This window comes from Pongo pygmaeus, chromosome 1, assembly GCF_028885625.2.
Source record: "Pongo pygmaeus isolate AG05252 chromosome 1, NHGRI_mPonPyg2-v2.0_pri, whole genome shotgun sequence".
NCBI classification, from domain to species: domain Eukaryota; kingdom Metazoa; phylum Chordata; class Mammalia; order Primates; family Hominidae; genus Pongo; species Pongo pygmaeus.
This window is the reverse complement of record NC_072373.2, coordinates 23,144,323-23,162,877: the sequence shown is the minus strand read 5'-3', so window position 1 is coordinate 23,162,877 and position 18,555 is coordinate 23,144,323. Positions and strand designations below refer to the sequence as shown.

The following is an 18,555-nucleotide window of genomic DNA, read 5'->3' as shown; positions in this document are numbered from 1 at the left end:
GACCGAGGTGGGTGGATCACTTGAGCTCAGCAGTTGGAGACCAGCTTGGGCAACAACATGGTGAGACTCTGTCTAAAAAAAAAAGAGTACAAAGGGGACTAGGGACCAGGGAACAACTCTCTCCAACATACCACATGCTTCACTGCAAATCAAATAACACTCTGCAAAAGTGCAACCACTCCAGGCCCCAACACTCACACAATTTAAGATTGAAGGACAGGTACGAGAAGCTGACAGCCAACGTATTCTGTTTTTGAAACAGAAACAAGAACAGGCAGAGAGCTCTTCACTAGCTCAGCAAATAATCATCCACAGCAAACGCTTACAGATAAAATGATAAAGCGCAATAACCTCATACTCCACCATGGCTTTCTTCATACTTTCCACATCAAAGATCATCTTGATGAGGTCCTGAACTGGCTTGGGGAGCTTGGACTTGGTGCCAGGATTTACTGTCAGCTTCTTCACTGCCTCTTCATCCTTCAGGAAGAAAGCACATTGCTAAGACACCCAAATCAACAACTCAAGCAAGTATCCGCATCTGTGGCGCTGGGCTGCAGACAAAGGACACAGGCTAGAGTGCCACCAGCAAAAAAAGCCGAGTGTTAATCAAAAAGGTGTGGAAAACAGTGGCCAGGATGAGTGTGCCTGATGCTGCACATGGGTCAGACTCTTCCTGTGCCTGCCCTGAAGTTCTCTTGGCTGCTCCAGATTCTTATTCTAGTTGCCACTGCAGCATCTGCATGGGCTGACTCACCCTGGGGTTGCTAGTCCCTGCCTGGGAACCTGACTAGTAACCACTCATGCCCAACCTGGAAGTGCTGGGCAGCTGTAGAGGCAAATCTTGGAGCAATGGGACATGAAACTGATGTACAAATTCCTTCTCTTTTCTCTTACACTTCCTCACACAAGGGCCAGTTGCAAGACTAAGTTTATATAGCCTTCTCTAAATTCCCAAAGGACCAAGCAACCAGTCCCATGCGTTGCCAGCCAGCCTGACAGCATTAAAGCATTAGCTGTCCGTCCTCTTCCTACACTGCCTAATAGACTATTGAGACTCCACCCCCCACTGTCTGAAGAACCCAGGTTATATCAAGATCACACTGTACTGAAACTGCTTTAATTCTTTAGACTTGAACTGTATGAGGGCATAGACTGTGCTCTGTCCAGCACAGTGTCCCTAGCAACTAAAACGGAATTTGGTATTTGGAGTGAAAGGAATTGGCATTGGGCTTTGAACCTGGAATCAGACTGGCTTACCCAAGAGCTAACTTGTGTTGTTAGTGTTCATGGCTGCTGCTGTCACCTTCATAGTAGACCTACTCTCAGTGTTGAAACATCATCTTAAATGTACTGTTATCTTCTGGGTGTAACTTCATTGGAGGGCAAAGTATCTATGTGTTCAAAACCCTTATTTAAGTGTATCTACCTTATGACCCAGTAACTACTTGTAATGACAACAATCACAGAGGCACACAAATATTTAAATGTATATCAGCATCATTACAGTAAATGCCCAGAATCAATCTAAATGACTAACAGGAGACAGGAAGCTGTTCTGCTTAATGATGAATTCTAGCCCATGCACAGGATGGGATTCAATGCAGCCTTAAATAATGCTCTGGATTGGTGCAGCCAGTGGCCAATACAGTAGCCACTGGCCAAACTGAGGTGTGCTGTAGGTGCAAAATATACACCAGATTTCAAAGACTTAGTAGAGAAAAAACTAAAAGGGAAATTTTCTCATTAATAATTTTGTTGGTATTGATCAGGTGTTGAAATTAGCATATTTTGGATATATGGGGTTAAATAATACCAAGATTAATTTCATTGGCTTCTTGCTTTTTAAAATGTGGCTATAAAAAACTTTAAATGTATTGAAATGGCTTGAATTATAATTCTATTGGACAGCACTGCTCTAGAAGACATAAGGAAATGCTCCTGGTACATTAGGGCAAAAAGCAGATGGTTGTAACATGGTACATATGGTGGTGGGAAACGTACATATGCAGTGAAAGCTGACTGAAAAAGATATCTACCATTACTTTAACTGTGGTTAAATCTGGGCAATCTTAGTTTTTTGTGCCTTAGTATTAATATTTCTCAAAAATTTTTAAAATATTTAACTCAGTAAAGGGCACTACTGAGTCAGGCTAAATCTGTCCTGAAAGTCTACTGTCTGAGCTTCATCATTGTATAAGCAAGATGTAAATCCTATTTTTAATATGGAGAGTTCATGAGGCCCTCTGTAAACTAAAGAATTCCCCCTTTGAGACATGCTAGGCCTCAAAGATTTAGAATTAAAATCTCTACCCACCTACAGATCTCTTTTTGTAAAATAAATGTTTTCTTTTATCTGATTAAAAAAGTGATAAATTTTTATTTTTAAAAAGGCAAGCATTTTGCAAAGAAAAAAGACAAAACAGAAAAGTTAAAAATGTCAACCAATAGACCAATGAATGCTGTGTGCTAACAGATGTAAGGAGACGCCCAAAACTACAGAGATAGCACTAGGAAATAATTTGGGACTAATAAAGTGTGACCTAGCAGAGCAGGTCAAGTTACTATAATTCTGTCATGACAGACCAGTCACATGATCAAGGGTGACCATGGATTCAGATAAAAAGCCTTATCTGGAATCTGTGAATTACGCCCTATTGTTTCAGGAGTAAATGAAAAGACTGTTCCTCCTCGATATCTCAAAGATGCTACCACAATTCTCATTTAAGCTCTATCTCATACTTCAAGGTGCTGACTGTATTAAATGCTTTTTCTGCCATCTACTGAGATGATCATGTGGTTTTTGTCCTTCATTCTATTCATATATTACATTGATTTTTAAATGTCGAACCAACCTTACATTCCTGGGATAAATCCCACTTGGGAGTGGTGTATAGATCCGTCTATGCTGCTGGATTCGGTTTGTTAGGATTTTGTATCTCTATTCATAGGGTTTCTGCATGTCTATTCACAGGAAATTGCTCTGTAGTTCTCCTGTGCTGCTTTGGCTCTGGTATCAGGGTGGTACTGGCCTTCATGCAATGAGCTGGGAAGTATTTTCTTCTACTTTTGGGGGAGAATTTGTGAAGGACTAGTATTCTCCTTTCAACATTTGGTAGTATGTTTACTATGATGCCATCTGATCCACGATGTGGATTTTCTAGAATAAGGTGTCCCTTCCTTTTCCTAGAAGCAGACAGTGTAAGGGCATTATGTGGTTACCTGGCCATAGTCAATCTCCAGGGGGTAGAACTTTTTGGGATACTTCGTGAAATTTTTGGAGTGCCAAGCATTCCCGGTTTTTTCTTCATATAATTTCATGAAGTGCTCAATGGCATCCTCCTTGGACGGCATCTGTTCCAGTTTGTTGCTACCGATCACCGTACCCACACGGCCCCAGGACCTGAATATCCAATACCTGCGGTGGGAAGGAGGGTGTCAGATACACATGTGTGGGTCAGCTGTCCCATTTCAGGAGGAGTTCCCGTTTCCTGCCATTACATTCAGGTGGAGAAGAATTTTACACACCCCAAAAGGATGGTGATTAACACAGAACAAACGGAACTGCTATAACAATAAAGGGTCTTTATTTTACTTCTCATTAAACTTTCAAATCATATTGACTATAAAAAATGCCAAAGAATAGTTTAAACTTGGTTCTGGCAGCCAAGCCTGAGGACTGAATCCTGGAGTCTGTAGACCTTTGCATAAAAATGATTCTACTCCTCTCCCCAAAGAAATACAAAGTACTATCTGGAAGTCATGTGTTCAAGGAGTCAACCCTTACATCTGTACCCTAAAAATAATGAACTTTCAACTCAGATCCAAGGCCAAGACATGATGAAATGAGGAGGGCAGTGGCAATGGCTCCTCAGGTCCGGTGACCTAGAGATGCAGGCTGTCATGTTCAAATTCCAGCTCAATTGAGGGTACACATCGCATATACCCAGCTACTGTGCTGTTCAGCTTTGGATGAGCTAATTTTTGATTAACTCAAAGCAGAGGTAATGCAAAACTTAATTATCATTTCATAATAAATATAGATATATCATAAACCCACATACAAGATTTGTGTACATTTTAAAGACAGAACTACAGACTTCAAAGAAAATTTGGGACTCCCTGGCCATTCTCTGGGCTACTGAACAGGGGTATAAAAATTCATTCTCTGCTTGGTTTTTCCTGTGAAAATTTTTGAGAAGCACTACCTTGATCTACGTTGAAAATTTTTTCTGACCCTAACAGCCTACACCACCCTTTCACTTAACACCAGCAAATCTAAGCCACCAGAAAAATGTCCACATCCACAATCAACGTTAGAATTTAGTAAGAGTTCCTTCCACGTGCCTTTACACTGACACATAAATCCTGTTTTGTAGTGGCTGTACTGAGGGGCAATGAACTCGCTAGATAAGGACCACTCTGCCTAGAAACATAAGGACAAAAGCCAGCCCACCCTCTCACCACCTCCCAGCTGCTGTACCCCACGATCCAGACTCCAACCTTGCCTGTCTCACCATGTTAAAAAAAAAAAAAGGCAAATCCAAACTCTTTAGTTACTAGGGAGTTTGAACATTAAAGAGTAAGTTCAACGCTTGCCAACCTTTATTTGCTTCAGTTTTAAAACATATGTAAAATCAGAAAATCTTGACTCAAGTAGCTGAAAGAAAAGCCAGCTGGGGCTGGGTGCAGAGGCTCATGCCTGTAATCCCAGCACTTTGGGAGGCTGAGGCGGGAGGATCACTTGAGTCCAGGAGTTTGAGACCAGTCTGGGCAACACAGCGAGGCCCCTGTCTCCATAAAAAATAAGGCATGGTGGTGCGCACCTATACTCCCAGTTACTCAGGAGGCTGAGGTGGGAGGATTGCTTGAGCCTGGGAGGTCAAGGCTCCGCTGAGCTGTGATTACGCCACTGCACTCCAGCCTGGGTAACAGAGCGAGACTATTTCAAAAAACAAAACAAATAGTTGGAAAACAACAGCAACAAAAAACAAAACACCAAACAAAAAGAAAAGCCAGCAGAAGAATACGTGAAACCATACCTTGGGACAACTGTACAAGGACAGCAATGCTACTGGTTAGTAAGTGGCTTCTTTCTCCCCTTTAAGCAAAGGCCTTATAATTTGTTTTTGATCTCTGTGATTAGATTTCATTCCCCAGGCACTGGGCCTAACGGGTTTCACAAGGCTGATGGCACAGCACTAACCAATGCAGGACGGGCCCATGTCTCTGCACAACCAGGCTACACCTGCAGAACTCACCTGTTTTCCTTGTCGTCCTCCAGAAGCTGCAGCTTGTAATAGGAGTTGGTTCCTTTAACGATGTCCACCAGGCCAAGGGTGGCACTGAAGACCTTCCCACCTTTCTCCAGGACATGCGCAGAGTGTTCCAGTCCTGTCCCGGAGGCAAAGCACCTACAGTTTTCTCTCCCCTTGAGGGGCTAGCGCTCTCACGGAGAAGGGATCTGCAGGCCTGAGGTTCACGCCTCTTGGATACACTAACACCACCCTCGGGAGGCTCCCCACAAATGTGTGTTCTCAGGACTGGGGGAGCTGGTGAAGAAGGCCTGAGCGAGGAAAAAGGCACGACCACACTGCCCCAGGTGTGCTGTGGGCATTCGGATGCGTGCTCCTAGTCAGCTGGGGGTTGGGGGGCGGCACAGCCCACTTGGCTGGCAGTCCTGTTTGCTTACCAGAATCAGGATCCACAGCTGCTCCTCCTTTAAGAGTTAATTTCATTCTCTTTTCAGATTTGTTGATACCTTGGAAGGGAACAGAAAAATGTAAACATGAAGTGAAATGTAACTAAAAAGTAAGGGGAAGGTAGAAGGCAAATTAGTTGTTCTCATTCCCATCATCTGTCAACTCGGCTTCTATATACACGCTCCTCCCGCCACCCCAAAGCGCCTGCCATTCTGTGTCCTGCTCTGCAGCACTCAACAGGCCATGTCAGGGACACAAAGGGAGAGGTTCCGTGCAGGCCAACCTGGCCACCAATGTCCCCGGCTTTTGGCCCTGGAGGGGGCAGCTTGGGGCCCTCACCTTCCTCCTTGACCTGGCCCTTGCTTTTTTTGGAGAGCGCAGCCCCTGACTTCCCTCTTGGGGCCACAACTTCAACAGGCTCTGCCTTCACCTCTGCCCCCCAAGGGGACAAGATGTGCGCTAAGAACAACTCCTGAAGGCTCTTGGTGGAGGCGGAGACGTCCTGGAGGAAGTCCTCAGACACAACTCGGATGTTGGCTTCCTTTACTTCCTCCATCTTCTTATTCATCTTTTCCACTTCCTCTGTTCAAATTGAAAGGAAAAAAAAAACCAAAATACAAGTTTAAAACAAAACTGAAACCTCAAATTACTATAGTTATATTTACTGTGTACTTCCAAACCCTCAGCATTCACAGCTCTCCTTTGCTTCCAAGTCTAATGCTCCCAAGAGTGTTTTTATCAGCAACATTCCCCCTTTTCTAAGGTATGATGAGCCAGGGCAGCCTTCTCCAAACCATTCTACAGCACGATGTTAACAGACACTCCAAAGAAAAAACACCCTGATGTCAAATATGTATGGGAAATCCTGTATTCTATTCCTCTGGTTCCTGAAGACCTACAGTGGTAATCAGCATAATAAACCCACACAGAAACCTGTTTACCTTTGTTTCACCCTACCTTTTCCAAACATACCTGAACCGCGAACTTCTGTTTTGGCAGATATCTACGCACGTCTTACAGAGCAGTGCGAAGTGATGAGAATACAGGTTGAGCAGATTCCCTTATCCGAGATGCTTGAGACCAGAAACCTTTCAGACCTTAAAATACTTGCTTCATATTTACTGACTGAGCATCTAATCCAAAACTCTGAAATCTGAAGTGCTCCAATGAACACTTCCTTTGAGCATCATGTTGTCACTCAAAAAGTGTTGAATTTTGAGGCAATTTCTTTGGACATCGGGACTAGGGAGACTCAACCTATAGCAGCTTACCGTCTTTAGTTGAGAACATGCAACGCATGTGAATCTATAGTACAAAGCAGCAACACTGAGAGCAAATACTGGTTTCCCTTCATAAAGAACCAGAGCGATGATGATGTTAAGATCCAGTTTTTCAGCACTGTGTTCGACTCTTCCTCACTGACTCGTCATCACAACCTTAAGATACAGAAGCATTATCCCTGTTGCACAAATTCAGATTCAACTCACTTTTGGTGCTGATGCACAGGGAAGCCTTGTTGGCCGTCCCCGTCAACTTCCCCCCGAGTTTCTCAATCATAGCCTTCACTTCATCCTTGTTCCGGGACAGCTTCCCGAGAGTCAGGATCTTCATGTTGGATAATGGCTTATCTGGGATGAAAGGAGAGAATCATTCAGCAACGCCAGCTCTGGTGCTGCTCCCTAGTAAGGGGACGTGGAGGAGCAGGTGAGCCAAGCAGCGAGCTCCTGGGAAAAGCCTATGAAAATATACTCGCGAGAAAACAGGACGGGACAGCAAGCTGCCACCTGAGCACCTACAGATGTCCCTCAACACAGAAAGGACTGGGCAGGGAGCAAGCCACAAAATACCACTCCATGGCCAGGCCAGCCTTGCTGGTGTGAGCCAGGCAGCTGCGGGTTACCCCAGGTCCGCACCAAGGTCAGGCTAGGGAGGCTGCATCTGCGGACAAGGGACCAGGAGGCTGGAGTCGGATGGGAAGAGGGGTAAGGTCACATGAACCCCCAATTCCTTCTGTTATTCTCCCAAACAAACTGCAATTCTTATTAATTAACCCCATTTTAAAATGAGACATGTCCATGATAGTCCCTCAAAGCAGTGGCCAGCACAATCACACGGAGCTGAGCTAACCGATTCTAGGAGAAAAGCAGCAGCCTGGTGTGCACTGACCCAGGCCAGAAAGGCCTGGACAGGGGTCTGCCTTCTGTTCACAGCAAACAACACAGTGCTGGTGACACCCTTCCAGAACTGGAGATGCTGCAAGGAAAAGTCCTTCCTGCCTTCCCTGTGAGGGCAAACAACTAGGAAACACTGACAGACAGTTTAACTGAAACTGCTGAGGTCTCCAAAGAACAAAATTATTGATTTATGCTGAACTGCAAGTCAGGGGAAAGCAGAGGAGGGAACCCTCCATGGAGGGGTCAGAATGCCAGCCCCCACCTGGCCCTTCATGTGGGCACCTGGACCCAGGCTGCCAGCAGCACAATGGACTCGGGATGACCACCCACACACACTGCAGTGACCACTGGTCCCCTCTCAAGATATGAAAAGGAGGTCAATAACAGGTTTATTGTTCAAGGAAGGAACCCTCATCCTCCACCCACCAAACTGTGACCTTCACCAACAGACTATGCCACATGTCTCTGAGTAAATAAGCAGTGGGTCACTTTTCCTGCCAAAAAAATACATTGCTCTCACTGTCTTGGTTGGCTTGGGGCATTTCTCACTAGTGCTGATTAGTAACTCCCTCTGCATACAACAGAGACTTGAGCATCACACCAGGGCCTGGATGACTGGTGGGCGCAGGGCGGCCTGGAGCGTGAGGCCTGGGATGCTGCTCTGCAGTGCAGTCAGGCAGGAGACCCTGCGCCCAACTCCAGGTAAGGCTTTCGACCTAGCCTTTCTTAGGAGCCCCTCTCCTAGCCTCCCAGAATAAGAGGTGCTTGTTCTTTTACAATGTTTATTTTTAGAGATAGGGTATCACTCCGTCGCCCAGGCTGGCGTGCAGTAGCGTGATCATAGCTCAGTGCAGGCTTGACCTCCCAGGCTCAAGGGATCCTCCACCTCAGCCTCCTGAGTATCTAGGGCTAAAGGCACATGCTGCTACACTCGGATTAATTTTAAACATTTTTGTAGAGATGGGGTCTCGCTACATTGCCCAGGTTGGTCTCAAACTCCTGGCTTCAGCAATTCTTTTGCCTCAGCTTCCCAAAGTGCTAGGATTACAGGTGTTGAGTCACTGCTCCCAGCTGATGCTATGTTCTTAATACTCTCCCACCTTGCTGTGGTCGGGGGTTTAACAAGCCAAAAGGCCTATCCCCTGCAGGGCAAGGCTTCCCCATGCTGGGGTCAGCAAAGAGAGACCCCTGACGGATACTTTCTTCACCAGCTCCACACCACCAGCAAGTAGTGGGCAAACAATTCCTGGAAAGCAGCTCTAAGACCGGGGCCCCAAATGCTGTACCTGCTGAAGCAGAGGAGTTCACAGCAGCAGGCGCCGAGGCTGTGGAGGGCGGGGGCGTGGCTGCCACGGGGGCGCTGGTTTCTGGGGGGAATATACGGTCCTGCTTTTTAACCTTCAATTTCTTGAGGTAAGAGATTTCTCGGAATTCCTAAAAAATATTAAGTTTTAGTTAAGAAGCCAGCTCTCCCTTGAAGTAACCACCCCATAGACCAAAGAGGATCTGGCTTGTCCAAATTAAAGAATCTCTTTTTTTCTTCCTACAATAAAGAGTAACAAAAAATAGAAAAATGTGAGGCTTTAAGGATGAAAGACAGTATTATTGCTGCTACAGTACTTATTTCTGGTACTTTTACATTTATAATAGGGCTGATATTGTGGCTGCTTTAAGAGAAAAATCTTTCCCTAAAAAAAACAAAAACAGAAACCAGTGGCCAACTGGGTCAGGGAACCACCACTGGAACTGCTGTATGACTACAGCCTCCCTGGCCTCATTCTTGAGTTGTTCCCTTCGAGAGTTAACAGGCCTCTGTGGGATCACACGCCTACTCCAGAACTCCGAGACCCCGAATACTATATACACTGGGAGATTATTACCCAAAAGGAAATCACAGTATTTGCTTTCCTTTTTAGAAGAAGGAAAAATGAATGCAGAGAGCCCTGTGGTATTCACTATAAATTCTTCCATCAGCACAATTCACTCTTCACTCCGAGTGATTTACAAGGGGCCTTGCTCTAAATGGTCACTCAGTAAGTATCAAATACATGAAGCTCAGGGAAAGACACTGTGCTCCCAGGTCTTCATCCAATCAAGAAACTGCCCTTTCCAGCTATGCCCGTGTTCAGGGTGTCAGTTGGATACAAGAGGTCACAGATTGCTTCCAACACACACTGACCACCTAATATGTGCTACCAACCATAGTTTGGTTAAAAAGACAGTTTCTGCTCTTCAGAAAGTATCTCATTTGTGACTTAAGCATCAGCTATAGGAAGGTGAACTTTAACACAGGAGCTAAACTATGCCAGAGGTGTGCTAAGGTGATGTGAGACAGGGAACGCTAGCATGCACTTGGAGGCAGTGATCTGCTAAGCCCGCTGGGAGCTGAAAACACAGGGGACTGCCTAAGCACAGCCATCTGTGTAGCACAGGTGGCATGTGGGGCGCCCTGGCCAGGCACCCTATTGCTAGGTACTCCTAAAAAGAATGAGCAAGACTGGCAGTGGGGTGGGGAGAGGGGTATGTGAGAAGGAGAAAAAGGGTGGCAGAAAGAGGCTGCAGAAGGTCAGCAGAGCCGCATCACAGGGCTCTGAGGACAAGCTACAGAGCTGGCCTTGATTCTGTGGGACAAGTGCCTCGGGGCAACAGTGTCACTGCATGGGCAGCAAGCACTGCCAGACCGAAAACCTGTCTTGCACATGCACATAACCTTTAAAATTGTATATAGATGCTCTACAATTGACATATAACCGAAAACCTGTCTTGCACATGCACATAACCTTTAAAAATGTATATAGATGCTCTACAATTGACATACAAAATACAAGGAACGGCACATTGCTTATTGCCATCTTACTATTTCCCCATCAAAGATAGTAAAAGAAATACAAATACCATGTAAGGGTCTGTAAGATTTGCATACCCAGAAAAATTGGGGAATCAGTATAAGATTTTAAGGGTGGGGGAAGTGACAAGGTCAGATTTATTTTAGAGGAAGCACTCAAAGGCACAGAGAGAAAACTAGGAGGGATCATGCAATCATGGCAGTGAACAAGTGAGCCAGGGGCCGATGGAAATGGAGTTCAGTTGTAGGTGTAGAGCGAGTAATGTCGATTGTTACTCGGGTAACGATTCCTGAGCGTGTACTGTGTGCCGCCGTTCCAAGTGCTCCACCCAGGAGCAGGCAGCAGCGAGGGAAGCAGCTTGGTGAGTGGCAGAGCTCTGCACCTACCCAGGCTGCTGGGCCTGGATCCTGCTGAGTCTGAGGGGGCACAGGTGAGGGCCTCAGAGCAGCCAGCCCCACAAAGATACTGCCAGAACCCCACCAGCATGGCTCCAAAGGAGGCTCCCCATGGAGGTATTTTGCATTGAGAATTCCATAAACAGTTCCATTAAAAAAAGAGAGAACGTGCAACACCAGGAGATATGTGAACCCTGGATCCAATTCTCCTGCTAGCACTAAGGCAAGGAAAAATCCTTGAAAAAAACTTGTATCAGAAAGCAGGAATTACTATCCATTTCTTCACCATATGTCCCTCAAGCCTAGAACTGTGCCTGGCACATAGGAGGCATTCAATAAATAAAAACTATTCATGGTCTTTGCAAGCAACATTTTATACCAAATAGACAAACCTCTACTCCATACTTAGAGGAGCTTTGGTTCTACATTTGTGTAGTTTGCAAACATATAATTTTATATTCTGGTTAACAGGATGACACAACTGTAAAGAAGTCTGAGGAACATGGCCCTGCAATCTCAGGGACCTGAAGTATAAACAAGCGCAGAAAGTGGGGCCAGGTTTTTCTCCCAACAGATCCCAGGATCTTCCCCTACCCCTTACCTTTGGGGTTACCCACTCCTTCCGGTTGGGTGTCTGTGTCTTGACCATACACTTGGTCCAGGCAGTGACGTCCCCAGTGCAGTAATAAGCATCGCTCTTGAAGACCAGCTGACCCGAGCATTCCTCACAGGGAAGGAGGGCACCGAACACCATGCCATCAGCTACTCGGTCCAAGATCTGCAGCCAGTGGAGAAACACGTCAGAGGGCAAATGCGGGACTACAGAACAGGACACTTACTAATGTGGGATGGAGGAACTTGCACAGATTCCACTCACTACAAAGAAGAGAGGCTTCTTGCTGTGGGGCTCTTAACACCCCACCCCCCCCTTGGTTAACAATGGAGCTTGGATTCTTGTAATGTAGGAGACCTTATTTCCAAGTGTTCCTGCAGTGCCCCCATCCCTCAGTGATTTAGAAATGAAGGGAGAGCATCCACTGGCGTTGCAAAAGTACAGTGCCAAGCCAACTCCAAGAATGACAGCAGAGAAGGGCCAGCTGGGGACACTGATGGGATGCTATCATGCCACTCCTCAGGAGGGGGCGCTCCTCTCTTCACAGGCCTGACACTCTAGAGCAAGCACTAATGTGGAAGATGTCTAGTGGGGCGTGTGAATGCCGGCCCCATCCACCCCAGAAAAATGGTGACCACGATGGTGGTGATGACCGTGCAACACAACCACGATTTATACTCCTTGCAATTAATACCAGCAGGTGTTCACACGGAGGGCCTCCCACACTCCATTGGGACAGTCACTCCACAACGACGGGGTCTGCCTCACATGCGTGTCCCACTTAACACAAAGGCAGCTCACCGCCGACTCCCCAGAAGGCACTTGCTGCTTGTTGAAGATGAGTAGCTCCTTCAGGTCATTAGTCGAACACACTTTCTTTAGCTCGTCCTTGATGTTCCAGATCAGGTCGTTCTGAGCCTATGGACAAGACCCAGGGGCTGAGAGGCCAGCTCTTTTCAAAGGAAGAATCCAACTGGAGGAGGAGCCCTGGTCATGCTGAGCCTCCAGTTATACCCTTGTGCACCAGCGAGCTGCCCCTGCAAATCTGGGTGATTAGCACAGGATTTGGCTCCCGGTCATGCTCCTGTGGACACCAAATTAAACCTGCTGTGTGGTCTCTCAGAGAATACTGTGGAAGGTGATGAGGAAGCCCTAAGGGTGTGGGGGAGACTGCACCAAGGCTCCTGGAACCAACCCTCAAATCAATCCCCAGAAACACCAGGTAAGAGCCTGGAAGTGCTAGGCTGAGCCCACGGCCCATGTTTATCAGCAACTAGAGGAGGCAGGGTATGGCCATTCTCCACCAATCTTAAGAGTAGGAATGATTCACAAACACCAATTTCCTTGATGGTATATTATATTCAGTATCATGCAGGAATGTATTTAAGCTCTTCTGAAAATGGAAGTTTTAATCTTTATTAAGTGCCTACTCTTGGTTGGATGCTTTTACGTGTCATCTCACTTATTTTTTCTTTTTTTTGAGATGGAGTCTCACTCTGTCGCCCAGAATGGAGTGCAGTGGTGCGATCTCAGCTCACTGCAACCTCCACCTTCTGGGTTCAAGCAATTCTCCTGCCTCAGTCTCCTGAGTAGCTGGGATTACAGGTGTGCACCACCACGCCCAGCTAATTTTTGTATTTTTAATAGAAACGGTGTTTCACCATGTTGGCCAGGCTAGTCTCAAACTCCTGGCCTCAAGTGATCCGCCTGCCTCGGCCTTCCAAAGTGCTGGGATTACAGGCGCTCAAGCCACTGCACCCGGCCTCATCTCATTTATTCTCATAACAATCAAGCTTGCTGAGGAAGCTATCAGCCTCTCCATTTTAAAGGCTGAGGTGAGTTTCCTCCTTCCCCAGGAAAATGGGCAAGTTATTCACCATCTCTGCTCAGATTCCACCTCTGCAAAATGGAGACAAAAATGCCAGCCCTATCATATCCCATAGGGTTGCTATTAGTACCAAAGGAGGATTTTAACTCCACTGGCAAAGGTACAGGCACACACGTCTGCACCTGTTTCCCAGCTTCATTTTTAAGGGGTCTCTCGACATCTCCTCTCCATCACACACAGCATACACTGGGACACCAGGAATGGAGACATGAGAGGATGAGGAAAAGGTCTAGTGACACAGGGTTAAACGGAAGAAGTACAACAATGTCACCTAGGTGACCAAGGGGGGAGAGCCAACAGACACAGATGTGCCACAGTGGGAACGCTGAGGGGCATTTTAATTTTCTGACTCTCTATACATCTCTGATATCACTAGGGAAGAGAGAAGGACACTAATCTCACCAAATGGCCAATGTGAAGTGGCACCACAGTTCTCCTGCAGCCAGTTTTGGTGCATGACAGACACTTTTTTACCATAAGACAATTGAACAAAACGTGTGATTCTTATTTAGCAACTAGAACCATATAAGAAATTGCTTTTAATTTTAGTACCACTAGTAAAAACTGAATACTTATAGAAGAGACACAAACAGATGGCTCATGGAAATCATGTTCTCAAGAGAGACCAACTGTTCTCCCCCAATTTCCCAGACACCCAGCATTTTCTGATTAATAATTTTTGCTTTGCTTCAACACACACATAATCAACACAGGGATGAATCTTTCTGGTCAAGGACCACTGATTTAATGGATAGTTTTCTTCTGTCATTATCAGTCTATTCCTTTTTTAAAAATGAAGATCTTCATTTAAAAAATGTGGAGACACTTGATCTCTTCAAGCCATTTGTCTATGCTAAGAATCTTTGGCATCCTCTAATTAAGTATTCACTTTCCAAAGTTTGCAAGTGACCACAAAGGTGCAGGGTGTACAGTAGTGCATAATTTGGCCAAAGCATGAATCTCTGTCATCCCAGTATGAAGTTGGTGAGCGGAAACAGAGCACTCAGCCCTTGCTCAAGCCTGGCTGCAGGTCAGACACCTACAGCCTAATGTGGATTCTCTTCCAAATAAAAATGGTTTCTTTTGGAGGAGGGAAAACAATCTGGGGAAAAGCCATGCTATTTAATAACTGCCATCAATTTGCTAAATGTCTTAGTAAGTGGGACACAACTCCTTGAATTGTCTTCCCAGAATGAGAAAGAGAATCCAGACAGCAGAATGTCGAAAGGAGACATAGAGCTGAGAACTCACCTTTAGGGCTTTTTCAAGCTTACTATCTTTGTCTTTTTCTTTTTTAGATTTCTTCTTGGCCACTTCATCCACTCCATCCACCTCATCGCCTTTTCTCTTTCTGAAGGAGACACAGGATATGAGAGAGAGCCAGAGCCATTAAAAGTCTGACACCCAATGACTTGCGGTGATGCAGTATCTTAATGTCATTCTATCAACTCCCTGTAGGGCCTACTCACACTTGTCACTCCCTAACCCCTGCCCCACTCAGTGCCCTTAGGCGATCACTGTCTACTCAGGGAGTATTTGCAACCAAGATAGCAGAAGACACCATCCAATTCAGAACATACTCTCCCAGCCAGGGAAAGGGGCTAGGGTTGTTCCAGGGACTCAGAACAACCCATTACAAGAATCCAGGGCTCAGGCCCCATCTGAGGTTAAAAAAAAAAAAAAAAAAAACCATGTATCTCCTGGCCTGGAAGGTTCTAGCAGGGACTAGGCTAGAGGTAAGCCCATGGCTAGGGGGTAGGGATTGCAGAAAGACAAAGCACAAGTCCAGGGGGCTAGGCCTTTCGAGCTAAAATACAGAGCAAAGGAAAAAGGCTGCTCACAGAGGTGGGGCTGTACTGCCACATAAAGCCCTGACAAGAAGTGACAGTCAAAGCAGTGCTAACCAGCCTGCCCCAATTGGCTCAGCAAACACGGCTCTGAGGCTATCACCTGCCCCCAAAATACAGGGGCAGGACGGCCACAGTGGTCTGTCAGTCTCAGCTATCACACAGACCTGAGCACAAACCCTTGCACTTTCCTCAACCTAAAATAGGGAAAAGAATACCATCTGCCGCACAGAACTCTGGTGATGGGCAAATGAAAACAGTCCAAATACAGGGCTTGATACAGTGTCTGGCATACGAAATGCGCTCAACACATTCTGGCAGTTATCATGGCGTAAGTGGGAGCTGATGAACTCCAACACCTATATCATGTGCTGCAATGCCCTGTGGGCTTTTTGACCCATGGCCTGATTTTTCAGTTTTCTTGCACATTCTAGATCCCCATGTGCTGCTGCAATGAACAGGCGTTATGAACTGAGATAATGTGTGATGGCTGCTCGATGGTTGCCCAGTCACCGTCCAAGGAGCAGGGTGCATAGCAGGCTCTGCCACACCACCCCTGGTGTGCTTGTTAACAAACAATTCTCCAGACTGAGGCTGAGGGACCAGCAGAGGGTAAACTGGAGAGAGCAAGAGGTGTCCATGGATTCAAGACAGTCACTGATGGTCCTTCCCATTCTAAATTTTAACACCATGCAAAACCCTTATCATTCTGAACTCTAAGCCAGGAAAATTATCCACTGCCCATCCCCTAACTAAAAATGGTCACGATTCTCCCAGCATTGTTCTGAATAGTGATCAACCCAGGCAAAACAAATACTCACCCAGGGAAGGAGGGTGGTCTTTTAAGTATCTAAAGGGTTGTGGTGGGAAAAGTGTAGTTAGCCTGTCCATGGAGCTCAGATGTTGGAAGGGGAATAGACCACCAGGAAGCAGGTCTCACAGGGCAGAGGGCTCTCGGCAGAGGCCATGGGAACCCCTGGCTGTCCTTCCCTACCCTGTCCTTTGCCCTCACATCTCTGCTGTCACCGTTCCTCAGTTTGCATCTCCCTGGCTTACTGACAGTCAGCGAAGGGAAACAGAGGAGTGATATGGAACCTGTAGAGCCTTTGGGCCTCCCTCGAACCCCTCACTGAAGCCCCAGGGCAACCCCGCAGTGCTCCACCCACCCTTCACTCTTGACTCCTGGGAGCTGCTTCTTCAGGGCTTCTTTATCCTCTGTAGCAAGGAGGCTGAAGCCCTTGAGCTGACTCGCACTGTACTCGGGCCGGAAACCCAGCTCCTCCCTGTTCTTGACAAAGCAGCCTGGGTGGTACCAGCGGTCAATCATGCCTAGCTGTGGCTTCTCCGGGTCCAGCATCTTCTTGGACAGGCGCACCTGGCCCTGCAGGAAAAACCATATGTGGTACCAAGGGAGCGACAAGGAAGGATAGTGAACATGATACGGGCAGCCTGTGCTCCAGCCAGTGAGGAGCTGAGGGTCCAAGCCAAGGCCTGCTCGCCAACTTGAAGACTCATGGGCTTTTGAGAGGTTTAGCTCTCTCAGGTCATCAAGTATTGTATGTTACCCACCCTCAAGACTCAGGGTTCCTTAAATTCCAAATGGCTGGCGACCTACCTACCTGCCTGGACATGTGAAGAATTGCTAACATTCCCCTTAAGATGTTTCTGCTGACCTGGGGCAGGCATAAAAACACATGGTATGGTGTGCTGGGCAGAGCTAGAGCCTTGCACACCTGCATGGGCTTCCAATGCAGCACTTTTTTTTTTTTTTTTTTTTTTGAGACAAGGGTCTTGCCCTAGCTGGAGTGCTAGGCTGGAGTGCAGTGACTTGATCTGAGCTCACTGCAACTTCTGCCTCCCAGGCTTAAGTGACCCTCCTACCTCGGCCTCGCCTGGCTAATTTTTTTGCAGAGATGAGGTCTCACTATGTTGCCCGGGCTGGTCCAGAACTTCTGGACTCAAGCAATACTCCTGCCTCAGCCTACCACCCCACCGTGCCCAGCCCCCAATGCAGCGCTTTTGTACTAGCAGGGACTTTCTGTCCACTCCCACCCTCCTATGGCCTCCTTAGTCTCTTTACAGATGACACCCCCTAAGGAGTAATAAACCCACAGGCAAGAATCCAGTCCTGCCAGCCTGCCCAGGTCCCCAGTCCCCAGGCCTGATATTCCCAGGAGAGTTCCAGGCCTGGAAGGCTCAATCCAGAGAATGCAGCAGGAGGGGCTCCTGGCATTACATAAAACCAGTAACCCAGCAGCACATACCATCCGGCACTCCCCTTGAGGTAAAGAGGATCTTAATGTTTGCCTTAAATTTTTGGTGGTTGAAGGTAGCTGGAGAAGATATAGCAATTCCATGTTTTTCTTTTCTAAATACCCATTGGCTAACCTCAGTTTTCTGTGCAATGCCTCCAGGAGGCAGAAACTTTCAATTAATGCCTTAAATGAATCAATTAATATATGCATGTCACATTAGAGAAGGGTGAGAAGGCTGTGGGGCACAAGCCTTCCCTTCTACCTGTGTCTCCATCCATTTTCTCTGACTGGCTGTCAGCCTTCAAGGACTAGAGCTGGTGGGAATGCCTGGTTAATGAAGTTCCTTTGATTAAACAGAAGGCTGGAGGCTCATAACAGGGTAAACACACTCCTTATACCTAATTCTACCATAAAACACAGACAAACAGTCTCTCCCCAGCCACTGCTGGGTCCAAAAGAGACTCCTTTTGTTAACACTTTCCAAGAGCAGATGCATACATACATGAGAACAGGACCGTGATAAGGAAGACCAGACCTGTCTGGAAGTCACTGACATATCTGGTCAATACTAATGTCTTCACTTTATTTTTAATCACTTGCGTTGAGCTAGCACCCTAAAGCCCCCATTTCTTCTTTTCTCTTGAGATAGCCAATAACATCAATGCAAGCAATCCATAAAGTTCAGGGATCTGAGCCCCCAAGATCTTACCTTTTCTATCTTCTCCATACAGCCCTTGCACGTACTTCTGTTGGACTTGGCATACTCTGCTGCAAAGTCACCCAGAGTCTTCTCTGCCTTGCTACCAATTCCATCCTGGCCTTTGCCTGGAGAATC

The 18,555-nt window shown here is 46.6% G+C and overlaps 1 protein-coding gene across 1 annotated transcript in view; it reads right to left on the bottom strand.

Annotated features, from left to right (window-relative positions):
- PARP1 (poly(ADP-ribose) polymerase 1) overlaps positions 1–18,555 on the bottom strand; it is a 47,579-nt gene that overhangs the window by 13,137 nt on the left and 15,887 nt on the right. The window contains exons 3-14 of the mRNA XM_054484932.2: positions 18,430–18,545; positions 16,632–16,846; positions 14,870–14,969; positions 12,532–12,648; positions 11,719–11,895; positions 9,163–9,310; positions 7,190–7,330; positions 6,042–6,284; positions 5,693–5,761; positions 5,262–5,394; positions 3,223–3,418; positions 352–480 (exon numbers count right to left, since the gene is read on the bottom strand). Coding sequence (XP_054340907.1) covers positions 352–480; positions 3,223–3,418; positions 5,262–5,394; positions 5,693–5,761; positions 6,042–6,284; positions 7,190–7,330; positions 9,163–9,310; positions 11,719–11,895; positions 12,532–12,648; positions 14,870–14,969; positions 16,632–16,846; positions 18,430–18,545 — 1,784 coding nt within the window. The remainder of the gene's footprint in view (positions 1–351; positions 481–3,222; positions 3,419–5,261; positions 5,395–5,692; positions 5,762–6,041; positions 6,285–7,189; positions 7,331–9,162; positions 9,311–11,718; positions 11,896–12,531; positions 12,649–14,869; positions 14,970–16,631; positions 16,847–18,429; positions 18,546–18,555) is intronic.